We start from the raw sequence: 17,542 nt of genomic DNA on the forward strand, positions 1-17,542 counted from the left end.
CCTCCACGGGTCTCAGCTTTGCTGTCGATGTGGATCTGGTTCAGAGGTCTCTGGAAGTCATGGCGCTGGTCAGTCTCTGCAGTCGTCCCTCGCAGGATTCAGTCGCAAAGCAAGCAGCGGTCGCTGGATGGTGCCTGGTTGCCCAGGGTGGTCACTCCTTGGCCACAAGGGAGATTCTTCAGTCTTCTTCCTGAGGTCGAATGTCGAAGGTCCAGAGTTTCTGTTCAAGTTGCAGATTCAGGATAATCTAATGCTGCAGGGCTCAGCTACCTACTGATATACTGGGCTAGTGGGCTGGGCTACCTGCAAGGTCCCTCCTATGGGTGGGACCAGGAAGGGGAGTGGTTACACCCCCTTTCCTTTGTCCAGTTTCATGCCAGAGCTGGGGCTGGAGTGCCCCAGCGCCGGTTTGAACTGGACTATGCATGGGACACCTTGTGTGCCCCGGCAGTGTCTAGTTTCTTTCATCCCTCCCTGCCCCAATACACTAAGGCCTGTCTGGGGTGGTGCTAGCACCTCCCAAGGCAGGAAACCTATTGTCCAAGCCTCCCTCGCTAGAAGGACACCCAGCAGCAGGAGGTCAGACTTGTGTCTGTGGCAGCAGCATCCATTTTGTGAGAGAGAACAGCTGGGCTGTGGGTCTGATTAGCAGGCCCACAGCCACATCTAAGTCGAAAACCAGTGAAGCAAAAGCAAAAAGTGGGGGTGAACATAGAAAGCAGACCCTACTCTCCTACACAACCCCCCCCCCAAACTTAGGGACATTAAACTAACCTTGACCAGTTGAGTCTTCATGTTCTAAGTGGAAATATCTGGAGAGTCCATCTGCATTGGCATGGTCAGTCCCAGGTCTATGTTCCACTGTGAAGTCCATCCCCTGTAGGGAAATGGACCACCTAAGAAGTTTGGGATGTTCACCCTTCATCTGATTTAGCCACAAGAGGGGCTTATGGTCTGTCTGAATCTTGAAGTGAGTGCCAAACAGGTATGGCCTCAGCTTCTTCAGGGCCCAAACCACAGCAAAGGCCTCCCTCTCAATAGCTGACCAACGTTTCTCTCTAGGGGTCAGCCTTCTACTAATAAAAGCAATGGGCTGGTCTTGACCATCTATATTCAGTTGTGAAAGAACAGCTCCCACACTCAACTCAGAAGCATCTGTCTGGACAATAAACTCTTTGGAGTAGTCTGGACTTTTCAGAATAGGTGCACTGCACATGGCCTGCTTCAGGTCATCAAATGCTTTTTGACAGCTTACTGTCCACTGAACATTCTTTGGCATTTTCTTAGAGGTCAAGTCGTTAAGTGGTGTCACAATGGACCCATAGTTCTTAACAAACTTTCTGTAGTACCCAGTCAGGCCCAAGAAAGCTCTGACCTGAGTCTGGGTAGTTGGAGGAGTCCAGTCCTTTATGGTCTGGATCTTGCTCTCCAGTGGTTGAACCTGACCCCCACCAACTAGGTGGCCCAGGTATACAACCTTGCTCTGCCCTATCTGGCACTTAGTGGCCTTGATAGTGAGGCCTGCCTTTTGCAGGGCCTCTAAAACATTCCTCAGGTGGACCAGGTGATCCTCCCAGGTGGAGCTAAAGACAGCAATATCATCAAGATAAGCTGCACAGTAGTCATCCAGGCCTGTAAGGACTTGATTCAGCAACCTTTGGAAAGTGGCAGGTGCATTCTTCAAACCAAAGGGCATTACCACAAATTGATAATGTCCTCCTGGGGTCGAGAAAGCAGTTTTGGCTTTTGCACTTTCAGCTAGCCTGATTTGCCAGTAGCCAGCTGTGGGGTCAAATGTGCTAAAAAACTTGGCAGCTGCCAATCTGTCAATGAGCTCATCTGCCCTAGGTATTGGGTGGGCATCTGTCCTAGTGACAGCATTGAGACCTCTGTAATCCACGCAAAACCTCATCTCTCTCTTACCATCTTGGGTGTGAGGTTTTGGCACAAGAACTACAGGACTAGCCCAAGGGCTCTCTGAAGGTTCAATGACTCCCAGCTCCAACATCTTTTGTACCTCAACTTTTATGCAGTCCCTGACATGGTCAGGTTGCCTGTAGATTTTACTCTTCACAGGCAGACTGTCACCAGTGTCCACCTCATGGGTGCACCAGTTTGTCTGACTTGGGGTCAGAGAGAACATATGTCTATAGGCCTGCAGAACTTGTCTGCAGTCCTGTTGCTGATGATCAGTGAGGCTGTCAGAAAAGACCACACCATCAACTGAACCATCATCAGGGTTCTGAGTCAACAGGTCTGGGAGAGGGTCACTCTCTTCCTCCTGCCCCTCATCTGTAGCCATGAGTAAGCCCATGTCTGCCCTGTCAACATATGCCTTCAATCTGTTGACATGAAGCACCCTGTGGGGGTTTATGGGAGTCCCAAGGTCCACCAAGTAGGTGACTTCTCCCTTATGTTCAACAATAGTGTGGGGTCCAGACCATTTGTCTTGGAGTGCTGCTGGGGCCAATGGCTCCAACACCCACACGTTCTACCCTGGCTGGTATACAGTCAGCACAGCCTTTTGGTCATGCCAAGCTTTTTGGAGTTCTTGGCTTGCCTCAAGGTTTTTTGAAGCCTTCTTCATGTACTGGAGCGGAGACCAAGTACATAATCCACTATATCAAGTTTGGGTTGTCTGAGAGGTCTCTCCCATCCTTCCCTTACTAAAAATAGCGGTCCCCTTACAGGATGCCCAAACAAAAGCTCAAAAGGGCTGTAGCCAAACCCTCTTTTGTGGGACCTCTCTGTAAGCAAACAGAAGGCAGGGTAAAAGGATGTCCCATCTTCGCCTAAGCTTGTCTGGTAAACCTTTTATCATCCCTTTTTGCTGTGGATGCCACCACTTCCAATCCTGACGCACTTTCTGTGTTCCATCCGCCCATCCTTCCTGCTATAAGTACCAGCCACCAATGAGGAAAGCCATAGGAAGAACTCTTAGGTTAGGTACAACCAAAAAGGGCCACCTAAATAGTACATGCACTGGGATTGCTGTTTAACGAGAAAAGCTGAGAGGATTTATATTCAGAACATTGAGGAAAACACAAACATGAGAGTTGTGATACAGACATTAACATAGTTTTTTTTTTCTTTCTTTTTTTTTGTATTCCTCATATTCCAAAACGGACATTCTAGACGGGGAAACCCACCCCTTCTCCTCAGACCTAATGATTCCGATCCCAGTGTTTAAAGTCCGAGGAGAGGTGGGGAGGGGACACCCCTCTAGTGGCAACTGTTTTCTTATTCAACTCCATTCCATTCGATCCGTTTAACCATTTATGGTTTGGAGACAAAGAACCAGCAGTGTCCAAGTGAAAATCATTGGAATACTCTCATCTATTCCGCCATGCCACAAGGGCCGCCCAGATCTTATCATGGCTTGTGCTATCACAGGCCATATCTGATTCGCTTATATATATGAGGTACTTCAGACATTCTGCGAAATTAGGGGCGTTTTCACTTTTCCATGCCTTGCATATTTCTCGTCGTGCCAGGATGATAACATAGAAAATAAATTTAGAAGCCAATTCATATAGTTCAAGATACGGTGTTAGTCCGAACATAATCATCCCAGTAGTGACTACTAATTGTCTATCTAGTACGTCAGACAGGAATCCTTGTATTTTGAACCAATAGCTCTTTAACATGGGGCATTCTACAAACATATGCAAATAATCTGCAGCTGGCAATTTACATCTCGGACAGTAGTGGTCCAAACTTGTGATTTTAACTAATTTTTTTGGTGAAATATACACTCTATACATTGTGAAAAGATGATTTCTTTTTAGGGGGCAGGCTTAACCACCGCATGAAGCAGTGAAAAGGAATCCGCCCATACATCCCCTAAGGTGTTAGCATCTAAATCTACAACATTGCCCCAGAGTCTTTGAAGTTCGGACTCCGTCACCCCCTCCACCTCGATCAAAGCCCAATACCAATAGGATAACTCTTTTTTCCATCTACCCTTCTTATTTACTAGATCAAACTTTGGGTTTGGGATGTTAATGTTCCATGGGATAGTGGCCCACCAACCCGATAGCTGGTAATATTTAAATCTAGTAAGTGTTCCCCTGGTCATATTCGAGAGGGATTCCCAATCTAAGAGCTCTGAATCTTTCTGTAAGTGACTCCAGTATATTAACCCTGCAGTTTTGAGGGGAGATGAAAGCCTATCCTTGAGACAATCTGGTGTCCCCGGTGAATCCCATATAGGGGCTTTAGGGGCGTAATAGGGGATGTTCAATCTTTTTCTGATATACATCCAATTTTCCAGTGCCGTACATAAAAATTTTAATCTGACCTTTTTGTAATATTTAGAGTCTCCAAATTTAAACAGAAAGTATTCCTGCCCTTGTGGGATACCATGGAGGAGCGCCTGGAACAATAAACCTAAAGAGGAGGTATCTGTCTTATCTGCCAGAAGTCTGAAGTTTTTAAAATGGAAGGAGTGGCAGTATATTAATAGGTCAGGTAAAGCTAATCCTCCCATTTTCAAGGTTCTCCTCATTTTCTTCCAGGAGATTCTCGATGTCCTTGTGTTCCAAATAAAAGAACCTATTTTCCCCTGGAGTTTAGCTATGTCTAATGGGCTAAACATTAAAGGAATGGAGTTAAACAAAAAAGTGATTTTGGGTAATATAATCATTTTGATTAAGTTCACTCTCCCAAAGATATTTAGCGGGAGACCTGACCACCGTTGTAGGAGGCTACATACGTCCTTATGTATTCTATTTAAATTAACTTTTGATATTTCTGAGATATTCTGAACTAAATGGATTCCAAGGTATCTCATGCGTAGTTTTACTTCTGGGGCTGCCACCTCCTGATTCCATTGCATAATCTCTGTCTTTTCCTTATTGATCTTATATCCAGAGATCATCCCAAAGGACTGATCAAATAACCTGGGGATGGCTTCTTCCGGGTTGGAAGTAAACAGTAATAGGTCGTCAGCATATAGGGCAAGTTTTAAAGTGAGATGCGCTATATTGAAGGGTTTAATTGCCGGGTCAGCTCTCAGCTGACAGACAAAGGGCTCAATATAAAGGTTAAACAATAGGGGAGAGAGAGGACATCCCTGTCTTGTTCCACGCGAAATATAGACCCAGTCAGTAAGTAAACCATTTATCAAGATTTTTGCCTTAGGAGATAAATAGAGTGATCTGACTGCTGTTATAAATTTTTCTGGAAATCCAAACCTGGCCAGAGCCGACCATAAATATGCCCAGTTAACTTGGTCAAAGGCCTTGGCTGCATCAATGGCTACAATAGTCAAAGGAAGTTTTTTGTCAGTAGCAACATCTATGGCAGCAATAGCCTGGAAGGTTAATTGATTTTGCTGCCGGCCTGGGATGAAGCCTCTCTGATCTCCATGAACTATAGATTTATTGACTTTAGCCAGTCTCACCGCCAAAACCCCCGCAAAGATCTTGTAATCTACGTTCAGTAGTGAGATTGGCCTATACGACTCAATTTTTGCGGGGTCCTTGTCAGGTTTCAAGATCAGAGTGACAGTCGCTTCTGACCAGGTTTGTGGAATTATCTCCCCTAATAGCAGTATTTTATTAAACAGGGACGCAAGAACCGGGGCAACTTTATCTAGACCTATTTGATATATTTTTACAGGGAGTCCATCGGGACCGGCTGCCTTCCCTTTTGCCATTTTCTTAATCTGATTATACACTTCCCCCTCTTGTATTTCCGAGCTCAGATATCCCCTATCAGCCTCTGAAAGTTGTGGTAAGTCAAGCTGATTTAGCCAATCTTCTGCATCATGAGTTGTGGGACCGCTCTCTTCTGCATACAGATCCTGCATAAACCGTCTTGCCTCCCCAGATATAAGATCGTTGTCGTGGGAGATAACCCCGGTGCCACATAAAACTAGACCTTTGATCATATTTCTGGCCCTATCAGACCTGGCCTTCCAGGCAAGCAGTCGTCCACATTTTTCCCCATACGAGAAGTTTTGCAGTTTGCTGGCATCCCACTTATCCTTGACTATTTTGTCTATGGTGGCCTGATATTCAGCTCTCAGGGACTCCAATTCCTTCTGTATGATGGCTACATTTGTCTGATGATCTAATGAGGCCATCTGCAACTGTTGTTCCTTCAGTTTAATTTTAGCAAGGCGGTCATCTTCCTCTCTCCTTCGTATTTTATTTCTACTAATCATTAGGGAGGTTAAATATCCTCTCAACCATGCCTTAAACGTATCCCAGACCAATTGATCTGTCGTAGTGCCGCTGTTTATCTTAAAGAACTCAACAAGCTCCACCTCCAAATCCACTCTCATTTCCTCTTTCAAAAGTATTGACCTGTCTAAAGTCCACCTCCTTACCTGATCTTCTTGCTTAAACCTAAGCTTTAGTTCCACCATAGAATGATCTGAAAGTATGGCTTGGCTATAGGATACGGTGTCTACCCCAGATAGTAATATTTGATCTAACAAGAAAAAATCAATTCTGGAGTGGTGTCTATGTCTGTGGCTATAAAAAGAGTACTCCCTACTACTACCGTTTCTGACCCTCCAAATATCAAGTAGATTAAAATCTTTGATGATATTTTTAAACTATGTTTGTGTTTTACGTGGAGGGGTATATCTTACTCTTGAAGTCCGGTCCAGATCTTCATTAAGGACCAGATTGAAATCCCCTCCTAGAATAATCGGTGCTTCATAATTTAAAAGAATCATTCTTAAACTAGAAAGAGCCCCTGGGGAATCACTATTAGGTCCGTAATAAGCTGCACATGTGAATCGTAAGCTATCGAGCGCAAGGGATGCAGTCAGCCATCTACCTGAACAGTAGGTCTCAACCTTCTCTACCTTAATCCTACTATTGGCTCGGACTATAATTGCCACTCCCCTAGTGTTTCCGCTCTGGTTGGAGCAGAGGAGATCCTGAATCCACCTTTGGCCCCTGAACGCTATCCTACACTCTTGTTGCTCCAAATGAGTTTCTTCCAAAAGACATATGTCAGCCTTTGATTTATTCAGGAACTCACAAATCCTCAAGAGCTTCCTCCTTTCCCTTAACCCGTTAACATTCCAGTTTACTATCTTCATTATTTTTTTAGCTGTACCTATCATGTAATAGGAGATTCTGGAATAGGAAGCTCAAAGATCCCCCAAATCTTTTTATTTTTTTTTCTACAGAAGAATTGCTTCAAGTTGCTCTCAAATGTTATGGTTACATGAGGAATATTTTTTTCTTTTTTTACACCCACCCCCCCCCCCCTGCTTCACCCCCCACCCTTGAGGAACCCTCCCTTAGAAACCTTGGCGATCATATCGCCGTTTAGGTGCCCCAATCCCTTAACATGAGATCTGCCCCTGAGTTCAAAGTGAGAATGTGAGAATGAAAATTAAGAATTAAGCTACCTACATCTACCTGCAACTCCCATCATTATATATATATATATATATTTTTTTTTTTTTTTTTTTTTTTTTCTATCCCTTTTCGCCCCTTAAATCTTTGTTTGTTTATTTATTTGTTTATTTCCTTTTTTTTTCTTTTCCCTTCATTTTTCCTCCCCCTTTTCCCACTCTCTTCACCTTGTCCTTTTTCTCTCTTTGCCTTTCATAGGCTTTAGCTATCCCATTCTAAAAAAAAATATATAGCCATAGGATAGAATAGCCCTAGAACGGCATCTTAACACAAAACATAGAACGGGAAAAGAAGGACTAGCGCTGGGACTCCTTCATTTCGGTCAGGAATGTATCCACTTCTTGGGGTGAGGTAAAGTTATAGGTTTTATTTCGCCAAACCACCCTCAGTGAGGCAGGAAATTTCATTAGTACCTGACCCCCTAGGCTTCTTATTTCTGCCATACGTGACCCCAGCTCCCACTGCCTCTGAGCTGTTACTCTACCTACATCTGAACGAATAAGGTATTTGGTGGACTCTATCTGTAGAGACGTATCTACCAGAGCCCTACTCAATATCAACTCTTTTACGGCATAAGTATGGAAGTTCACCAATATCCTTATCGGCGCTTTCCTGTTGGGGTGCTGTCTGAAGGGATCTCTATGGGCCCGCTGTATTTCACTCTCGATGTCTAAGTCGGGCTTATCTTTTAGCACTCCCTCTCTCAATAGCTTACACACCAGGGACTTTACATCACAGTGTTCGGCCCCCTCGGGTATTTTTAAGAATTTTCAGTTGTTCCTTCTAGCATGGATCTCCAGTCTTTCCATGTCCATCTGAAGTGACCTGTTCTGAGCTTTTAGCTCCAATATATCTTTTATTTGAGCCTGTGAGACTTGGGCGAGAGTGGCAACTTCCCCTTCCAGAGCCTCTGTTCGGGAGCAAATGTCGTCTAGTTTAGTCTCCAAGTTGGTACACTTCTCATTAATCTCCTTCTGGTTGCCCTCCGATATTTCGAATTTAGGCAATAGTTTTGAAAGAAGATCTTCGCGCAAAGACTGGAGAAGCAGCTCAAGCTGAGATTGGCTAGTTCCTTGTTCTTCTGCGTAAGTCTCCCGGGGCGCTGGTGGAGAAATATCAAAAGTAGAGCTGGCTTCTGGCATAGCATTTTGCCCCAGCGATGTCTGCCGTCTTAAGCCTTCCTTTGCCGCTAACATAGGCTCCAGATCTTCAGCACCAAGGTCTGTCTCTGGGTCTGAGAGCAGAGGGGAATATCTATTGACCTGAGTGACCTGGGTGGACGAAGCCTGTGGGGTAGTGGGGGGAAGAGGTTGCTTGCCCGTCTTAGCTACCTTGCTTCTGCAGACAGCTGCAGTGGAGTTAGTGTTTATAGGCGTCTTTTGAGCCGTCATTTTTTCCATTATCCTGAAATAGGATTTTAGAGAAGGTGTGGGCTTGACTATGCTTGAGCAAGTTTTAGGTCTCTTTACTTCGCCTATCCTGCTTTTCTCTCTCTTTTTCTGTCTGGGTATAATGGGGATGGGTTTCCCAGCTTCGCTGGTGTTGGAAAGGAGCTGCTCCCCCTCTGGCTGGGAGCGAAGTAAATATCTATTTCTCACCTCTAGTGGAGCTGGTTGAATTTGATTTTGAGGGAACTGTGCCTGCAAACTACCTATCTTACCCGTTTCTCCTTCCCTAAACTCGTCTGGATTCCCTCCTTTGTGGGGTAATTGCTCCGCAAGGCACTCCTTAGGGAAGGTTGATTGGGGCTGATCTATCGCCCAGTCCATCCCTCTGCTTCTTCTGTATCCCTCCCGCCTGTGTCCAGGATTGACAGAGGACTCAGGCCGTCCCTGGGGGCCCTTAATGGCATATACACTATCCCTTCGAGTGTCCACCCCCCCAGACTAAATATGATTTCTCCCCGACCCCCCAGCACCGACCTCGCTTCTGGAGGCTGTATTCCAAATCGACTTGCTGTGCCGGACTGGAGTCGGAAGTCGAGCCGTATGACTGCTGCTCGGACTCTACGCCAGAGCCTTGCACCTCGTCCGCTGCAGGCTCCAACTCCTCCACGCCAGTCCTCTTTCGCTGGCACCCACGACTCCACACCCATTGACAACTCCTCCTGCTCCTCGATCCTCCCGGGTCCTACCGGGAGGAGGCCGTCGGAGACGCCACGGAAATGCCACAAAAGTTTGCGGGGAGAGAAGAAAAGACGAAAAGTAGGGTAAAATTTCGTATAATTTTCTATTTACTATGGGAAGGTCTCTACGTTCTCACCGCTTCGGTTTGGTTATGCATCTCGGCAGTAACGCTCAGTCAGGGACGGAGCTCCTGCAGCCGGCGTCAGCCCGCCGCCATGTTCCTCCCGATGCAGCCAGCAGACATTAACATAGTTGAGGTTTTTTCACATACTAGGAGTGTAAAGTATATGGAAATTATAGGGATTTATTTATTTGAAATGTTTTGTAAAGCGCGAACACAGCCCGTCCAGGTATCAGAGCGCTGTACACAAAAGCAGCAATATGAACACAAAGTATAGCAATTTTAACAAATAAGCAGACAGTTTAATAATACCATGAACGAAAAGTAACCTGGAAATAGGAGATATAAACCAAAACAAATGCAACATTGATCGATTAACAGTACTGAAGAACCTGACAAATTAGTTCGGATGGTTTCATGTCGATTGTTGCAAGTAGCTGTTCAGCGATGTCGTACATAATTCTAGGATGGCTTCATCTATGCCACATATTTTGGTTAACAACCATATAAGTGAGTTCTATTCAGTTTCATTATGTAAATTTTCTGTGTGGCTATCTTGATAATCAGACAGGGATTCGGTTCAAACAGAGATCTTCTGGATCACCCTTGTTTACTGTATAACAATATGGGTGTTGCTCTGAACGAAGAATGTGATGACAAGGTGGCTTTGGAGTACATTGGACAGCGAAGTACATTCATTGATCTGTCTATCAATGTGTGTGATAGAGAAAATACAAAAACAGATTATAAAAGCCTGCGGCCAGATGAAGGGAATGGAATTCTGTGAAAATAAAGGTAAACCTGGAGATATCGTGCTGTATTGAATAGACATAGCACCCCAATAATGGCATTGATTTCTACACATATTTTTGTAGCACAGTGGCCTCTAATTTTCAGATCCACCAGTGTAAATTAGTTACATTACGAATCACTGTATGCAATTTTATTTTATTCGCGAATCTCTAAAATATGTCATGTACTCAGCATTCCTGGACCTGCTTTGGACACTCATGGTAAATTGGGTCCCCCCTTTTGGTCAATTCATCCATGTCACAATATAATCAACAATTAAAAAAATTACACTACTTTTATCTCTATGCATTAATAATCAGATTTGTTTTTTCAATATATTCTCTTTATTGTGGTTTTAGGTCCTCACAATTTTGTTGGCATGACTGGGGCACATATATCCTGTAATCTGAGGTGGCAGATCTTCTTCACTTCCTCAATGCCATTCTGCAGTTCCTCCTGGGGTGAGTTCTCAAACCGCTCGCTCAACTCCTGGAGGATCCTGGCCTTGTCGTTCAGCTTTGCACAGATAACGAAGGGGAAGCCGAACTTCTCCTTGTAGCAGGCGTTGAGCTGGTCCAGTTTTTGTCTCTCTTCTGGTCGAAGGGATGTCAGACCGGACTGGAGCTGCTCCTTCTTCGACTCTGCAGTCAGTGTCCCACTCATGAGCTCTCTCCCTGCAAGGTCAGGGTGGCATCTCAAGACCCCTTGCTTTCCTGGAATAAAAAACAGACAATGTGTTATTAAGACTACATGGTTTTTAACCAACTTATATGTACCTTATGCTAGCTAATCTGCTATCTGCTGAGATTCGAATGTACATCACAGGAGACCTTTCTCAATAGAATGAAAGCTCGGTAACTGCTGGCAAAAGGTCTAGTGGACATTGACACACATTGCCTGCAAATAGGTAACACAAAATAAGGGGTTGGCTTTTTTTTGGTAAATAGTTGCCATGGCTTTCAAATGGGGTAGCATCTGCTTTGCAAGTATTTGTAGGTTGTGTAGCCTGTTTAAAGGGATTTACTGAGCTCTGGTTCTTCTAATGTATCCTATGACATTCATTACATCTTTATATGAGCATCTTATGGGCAACATAGATGATTTCGGGAAGTAACATGATGCTGTTCTAAAATAGAAACCATTTTATTTAACAATAGGAGAGAAGGACCCATAAAACTGATAACAACCCGGTAACCTTCCATTTGTTCGTGTGTCTAGCCTTTTCCCTTAGATCTCTTTCTCCATGAGGACACAAATGCCCACGCACCTTTTTACCCGGGTTTGGTAAATTGCACATCAAATAAATTTGCAGCTTGCTGAAGAACACTCAGTTAATCCGCAGCTGCAGCTCCCAGGATGACCTGTGAGGTCTATTCTACCCAGCACCCTATAGCTTGCTTCAGTTCACACCCTTCAAATATCACAGAGTATCAAGGAAGAATGGGGATCTAAGTCCTGCGGTGCTGGCAGTTTTCATTGTGGGGATGCTACCATCACTCAAGTCACAGGGATTTTGTGAATATCACAAGCGTCGCACAAAGAATGCACATGAGCCACGCCCATTCAGCAGACTGGTAACAGGGTAGCACGTAGCCGGTGGTGCACTTTGAAGCACACTGTCACAAATACAGTGGCGAAGCAAAGAGGGTGTGGGAGGGGTCGGTCTGCCCCATGCGGCACGAGTTTTGAGGGCGGTGGCTCACCACCACCCCCTCCCCACCACCACCCTGCTCTCACATGAGTTTGCTCTTTAGCGCAGCCGCAGGGCGGGAAAGGCAGAAGGCAGTAGGCAGAGACTGCCACAGGCAGCAAAGTGCCTAGCTACGCCACTGCAGAAAAATGGGGCATATTTACAAGGCGGCGATGGGAAAATATCGCCGCTTTTGCGGCCATTTTCAGCTGAAAAGCGGCGATAATTTTATCGCCTAATCAGCAAGGTCACGCTAACGCGTGAAACCTTGCATTAGCGCAAGAATTCTTAACGACCAGCTTTGCATCTCTAATGAGATGCAAAGTGGGCGTTCCTGACCTGACATGACAGGAGAAATGTCGCTATGCGACATTTCTCCTATCATCAAGCCCCACGCTATGAAGCATAGCAGCAAGAAAAGTAGCGATAACTCCTGTTATCGCTACTTTCCTTACGCCTGCTTCAGGACTGACTTAGCCATGATATCCTATGGAAGCTGGATATCATGGCTAAGTTTGTGGGGCCCTATCAACAAGCTAACCCCAAATTTCGTGACATTATCGCTGGGTTTCCAGCGATAATCTCACGTTAGGCAGTTAGCGCTAGGATTTTTATCGCTTTTGAGATAAGCGTTGCTAATAGCACGCTATCTCAGCGATAAAAATCCACGCTAGCCAGCGATAATTATCCTAGCGCTAAGTGTGCTTAGCGATAATTATCACCGGTTGTTGCTGATATGCCCCTTTATTACTTAAAGCATGGTGTTGTAGTGCACCGTCAAATACAGAAAGCAACTATGTAGAGCACAAACGATAATATGTGGAAACAGGCTTTCAGCAAATATGTACCGTTTGCACATCACCCAGTAGAGTATCTTGATTTGCTCTGATCCTATTAAAATCTTTGTTTCATCACCCTTCCTAATTATACATAAATATGCTTGTTTTGTGCTTTCCTAACTGCTGGTATAATGTCAAATATGTGTACAGTTATTTTATAGGCATTTAAATGTTTTTGTGTGTTAGAGAAAAACTGACATCCTACAGCCTTTCCTTTCACACTCCCTGTACATCGGCAAGATTGTCAGATGGTTCACTTTACAAATTCCTCTAACTTTGCAGTCAGATTAAGAAAAGTAAACACCAATATCCATGTTAAAAGTATAAGCAGCAATTTGTCAGCAGCCATAGCATGACGTTTGACCTCTGTGTTTGAACGCACAGCAAACGTGACAAGATAAAAAGCAAAATGTAAAGGTATCTTTAGTTCTCATTTGCCTTCTGAACTCAAGCATGGTTATTTTGGGGGTGCCCCTCCCCCCCACACCTATACTTCCAGCACCTAGGTCCCAGTATCACTATAGATGAGCTGTGACACAGAAGAAATACTTCATTCATTCCGAGTGACACAGTAATCAGGAGCTCAACGCAAATGGGAGTTTGCACTCAAATAGAATTACAAGTAGTGCACAAACTTTTAGCCACACACACACATTTCACTAAGTAATATCTGGAGATGTTGTTAGGAAAAGACTTGCAACTTAGAACACTGGGAAGCGTGTGTCATGTTTGTGTGAGCTGCCATTACTATCTGCGTACTGGGATGGTAATAGAGCAGAGGAAAAAAATGCCACCAGTGATATCTATGCTTTGGCGAGCACAATTATCCCATTGCCAGCATTGCTCCACAAGGCGAAGTGACCCCATAGGAATCTTCCTCATCTCTTTGTCTGGCTGAAATACAAGTTGCTACCATAGACGATCTCTCAGTTTAGACTTTGGTCCCACAATGGTAAGCTTAAGTTGTGTATGGTGTCCTTGATAGTATCTTCACAGCCTTGGAGTATGCACAATCCCTCATCCCTCTGGCATGAAACAATCATTTGCTCAGAAAAGGGAGAAACATAAGCTACCTAAGGTACATCCAACATTTTCATCGATGGGTCTGGGATATCGTTCTAACTTCTACTCAGGGCGTGCAGTAAAAGTATTTAATCTTTCTCATAGGTTCACAAAGCTCATGGGGAAGGTAGCATGAAGGGAACAAGAGAATCTGCCTTACAGTCCTACAATAGTGAAAGAGGCAAGAGTTTCATTCTGATGCCAGCACATTAAGTGAGGGTATCTTAAGATACTGGTATTTATGGACAGCAACAGGCCTTACCCTTTCTGTATCGGTTGTCTCTGGTATTCACAGCTAACATTCTGGAGAAACAGTTTAAGACATTTTGTAGTTTTGATGTTTTACTTGACGTCAGCTCCCTGAGATCACTGGTCACCATGGAGGCCTTTCTTTCCATGATTGAGTTGTATCTGGCCCTAAGGGTCAACCTTTGGCTGTTTACAGCTGGGGGTTGGGTCCCTTTGGTTGGAACACTGAGGGGCCATGGTAGGTTTGGAACCTTTTGGTCCCAGGTTTGCCTTTCCCCGACAGAGTCCATCTGGGGGAGGTTCCTACCCAAAGGTAAGTGGGATCCCTCAGTGTGTTGAGGAATTTTTACCTGGCTATGGCTACTAGACTGGGTGCCCCTAATCTGATGTTGGGAGTGTTCCTCTGGACAGGGGGCCCTGTGGGGTCCACTGACCTCCCTGACCTCTGCAGCTCTGGACTGACCGAGGCAGGGTAGAGAGGGGCAGGTTACCTGCTCCAGACTGGGTACCACCTTGGAAGGGTCCCCTGCCATCAAAGGTGTTGCCAGGGCAGGCCTGACTACCTCTGGGGCAGTTCCTTCACTAGGGGTAGGATCAGTTCCCTGAGGATGCTGACCCTTACCTATAGTCTGGGGGAAAGAAGACTTTTCTTCAACCCTTGTGCTCTCTTGTGGAGGAGAGTGGGCCATTCTTTCAGGCTCCATCACTCCAAAATTGCTCTGGGGTTGGGCTGTGGCCATCACAGCCCCACCAACTCTCTCAGGGAGGCCTAACATTCTTAAATGGGCCTGGTATTCAACTTCATCCCAGGCTGAAATTTCCAGATCATTGCCCAACAGGCAATCTACAGGCAAGTTTGGGGACACTGCTACTCTCTTTGGGCCAGTGACTCCTCCCCAGCTGAGATTGACTATGGCCATGGGATGATCTGTTCCGATACCATCAATTTTGGTCACCTGGTACTTGATCTCGGGTAAAAGCTGTTGAGGGGGGACTAGTTTCCCTGTCACCATGGTGACACTAGCCCCTGTGTCCCTGAATGCCAAAGCGTTTTGACCATTGATTAAGGGCTCCTGTCTGTACTTGCCAAGTATTGGGACTCATAGTAAAAGTGGCAAATCCCATGCCACCATCACATACTGAGGATGCCTGTGAGGGAGACCTCTCTAAATTAGGGCCCACCTCTGTTCCCCATGAGAATGCACCTAACATTTTGGGTGCACTACCACTACCTGGGTGATTACTACTAGTAGTACCAGGAGGGGTGGTAGTAGTGGTAGGAGGAACATTTTCTTTATTGCCAACCCTAGGGCACCTGGGATCATTTTTCCAGTGACCAGGCTTTTTGCAAACATGGTAAAAGGGTTTCTTTTCAGGGGAGGAAGGAATTTGGGGCCCATCCCCCAGAAGAGTACTTTTGGGGGGCTGTAGTGGACATATCTTTAGATTTTTTCCCACCTTTCTCTTGGGTCGTGGAAGAATCTTTCCTTTGGTCACCACCCTGTGTTTTTAGCTCTGGTTCTGACCCATTTGTCTGCCTTCTTTCCCAATTCTTGGGGAGAGGTCAGATCAGAGTCCACCAGGTACTGGTGTAAAAGCTGTTTTTGACAGTTATTAAGGATCTGCTCCCTCATAATTAAATTGTACAATCCTAAAAAGTCATGCACCTTGTTGCCATGTATCCAACCTTCCAGAGCCTTAGTAGCACAATCTACAAAGTCAACCCAGTCTTGAGTCTGAGCCTTTTGGGTATTTCTGAACTTCAACCTCTACTGTTCAGTGGTTAGGCCAAACCCAACTATCAGTGCACTCTTCAAGACTGTGTAATTGTCAGCATCCTTTTCTCTAACAGTGAGGAGCTTGTCTCTACCTTTGTCTGCAAAGGAGAGCCACAAGATTGCTGCCCACTGCTCCTGAGGGACCCTCTGTACTTTACAGGCCCTTTCCAGTTGAGTTATCCATTTGTAGATGTCATCCCCACTCTGGTAGAAAGGGAAAATCTTGTTCAGGTTCCTATGGTCATAAGTATGATCTCTACCTCTAGGGACACTGTTACTGCCACCATGGGGCTCTAGCCCACATCTATGTGAAGCTCTCTGGAGCTCCAGGGATTCCTTGTCCAATGCTAACTGTTCACTCTTTATCCTAAGCTTAGCTTCCTCAAACTGGATCAGTCTGTATTTTCTCTCATGAGAGGACTCCCTCTTCTGGGGGAAAATGCTCCTATGAGAGACAGAGGTCCCTCCAGATGCACCAGAATGATTAGACTCCAGTGAAGGAGATCTTGATCTTCTTGGCGCACCACCAACCCTTCTAGGTGGGGTATAGAGAGGGCCACTGAGGACTTCTCCCTCACCTTCAGGATGGATTGGATGTTCAAGGTTAGAATCATCTTGATCCTCCTGGTCAGCTTCAGAGTCCTGGTCATAGGTGTTGTCACCTCTTGGCCTCTCCTCTTCTGCTGCCCCACCAACTTGCCTACCTCATCAGACCCTGGGGTCTTTGTGAGTTACTCATCTAACAGCAGTGCCTCCATGAGGCGTTGAGTGTTTGCACTCCACCCTGTCTTCAACTTCCTAGCTGTACACAAGTTTTCTCAATTCCACGAATGTGAGATGGTCATACTTGGAAGTCAAGGAGCCACTGGCTTCAGGCCTTGAAGACATACTAGTATAGTGAGGTGTTGCACCTACCTAACCTAGTGGGAGCTACTAGACTCTCTTGAGCTGGGTAAAAGGGGTGTGCTGATCCCTTTGCTAACCCAACTCCAAGTTCAGTAGAACTTACTTTATTGTAGACTTGATTTATATGTACCTATGTACCTACAGTGGTTTTCAGTTAGTCACTCAAAGAGATTATCTGGTAAAGCAATAGCAAGCTTGAATCCAACCGCTGCACACCAATGTGAGAAGTTGGCCTGGCATATGATGTCAACTAGTTATAGTGGACACCTTGCACCAGTCCAAACAATCCTTATTGATGAAAGGTTTAAAGACAACAATTATTGAAAGCTATCCTAGTGGTAGCTATGGAGAGCTGCCTTCAGGCTAAGTCTTGAAGGAGTGTAAACCAGCTTGGTTTACCAGATTATAACCTCTCACTACTAATCTCTTTATGAGATTAGAGTCCAAAATACACAATAATACAGTTCTAAAATGACAGTAAATAGCACAATATACAATGGGCCCTAGGGGCGGACCAAACCATATATTAAGAAAGTGGTATAAGAACCATGACTTGACTAGACACAGTGCCTAGAGCACGTAGAATCGCTGGAACCC

General features: G+C 45.2%; 2 protein-coding genes and 1 long non-coding RNA gene across 4 annotated transcripts in view; 1 reads left to right on the plus strand and 2 right to left on the minus strand.

Annotated features, from left to right (window-relative positions):
• The window catches only part of CDX2 (caudal type homeobox 2), a 188,920-nt gene extending 179,474 nt beyond the window's left edge, over positions 1–9,446 (minus strand). The window contains exon 1 of the mRNA XM_085621637.1: positions 9,305–9,446. The gene's annotated coding sequence lies outside the window, so the exon portion shown is untranslated. The remainder of the gene's footprint in view (positions 1–9,304) is intronic.
• The window catches only part of LOC146802076 (uncharacterized), a 45,036-nt gene continuing 34,945 nt past the window's right edge, over positions 7,452–17,542 (plus strand). For both annotated transcript variants that reach the window (XR_014967694.1, XR_014967693.1), the window contains exons 1-2: positions 7,452–9,586; positions 10,781–10,882. This is a non-coding gene — a long non-coding RNA (uncharacterized LOC146802076). The remainder of the gene's footprint in view (positions 9,587–10,780; positions 10,883–17,542) is intronic.
• URAD (ureidoimidazoline (2-oxo-4-hydroxy-4-carboxy-5-) decarboxylase) overlaps positions 9,799–17,542 on the minus strand; it is a 116,871-nt gene continuing 109,127 nt past the window's right edge. The window contains exon 2 of the mRNA XM_085621638.1: positions 9,799–11,134. Coding sequence (XP_085477764.1) covers positions 10,785–11,134 — 350 coding nt within the window. The 3' untranslated portion in view covers positions 9,799–10,784. The remainder of the gene's footprint in view (positions 11,135–17,542) is intronic.

Source organism: Triturus cristatus, chromosome 8 (genome assembly GCF_964204655.1).
Source record: "Triturus cristatus chromosome 8, aTriCri1.1, whole genome shotgun sequence".
NCBI lineage: Eukaryota > Metazoa > Chordata > Amphibia > Caudata > Salamandridae > Triturus > Triturus cristatus.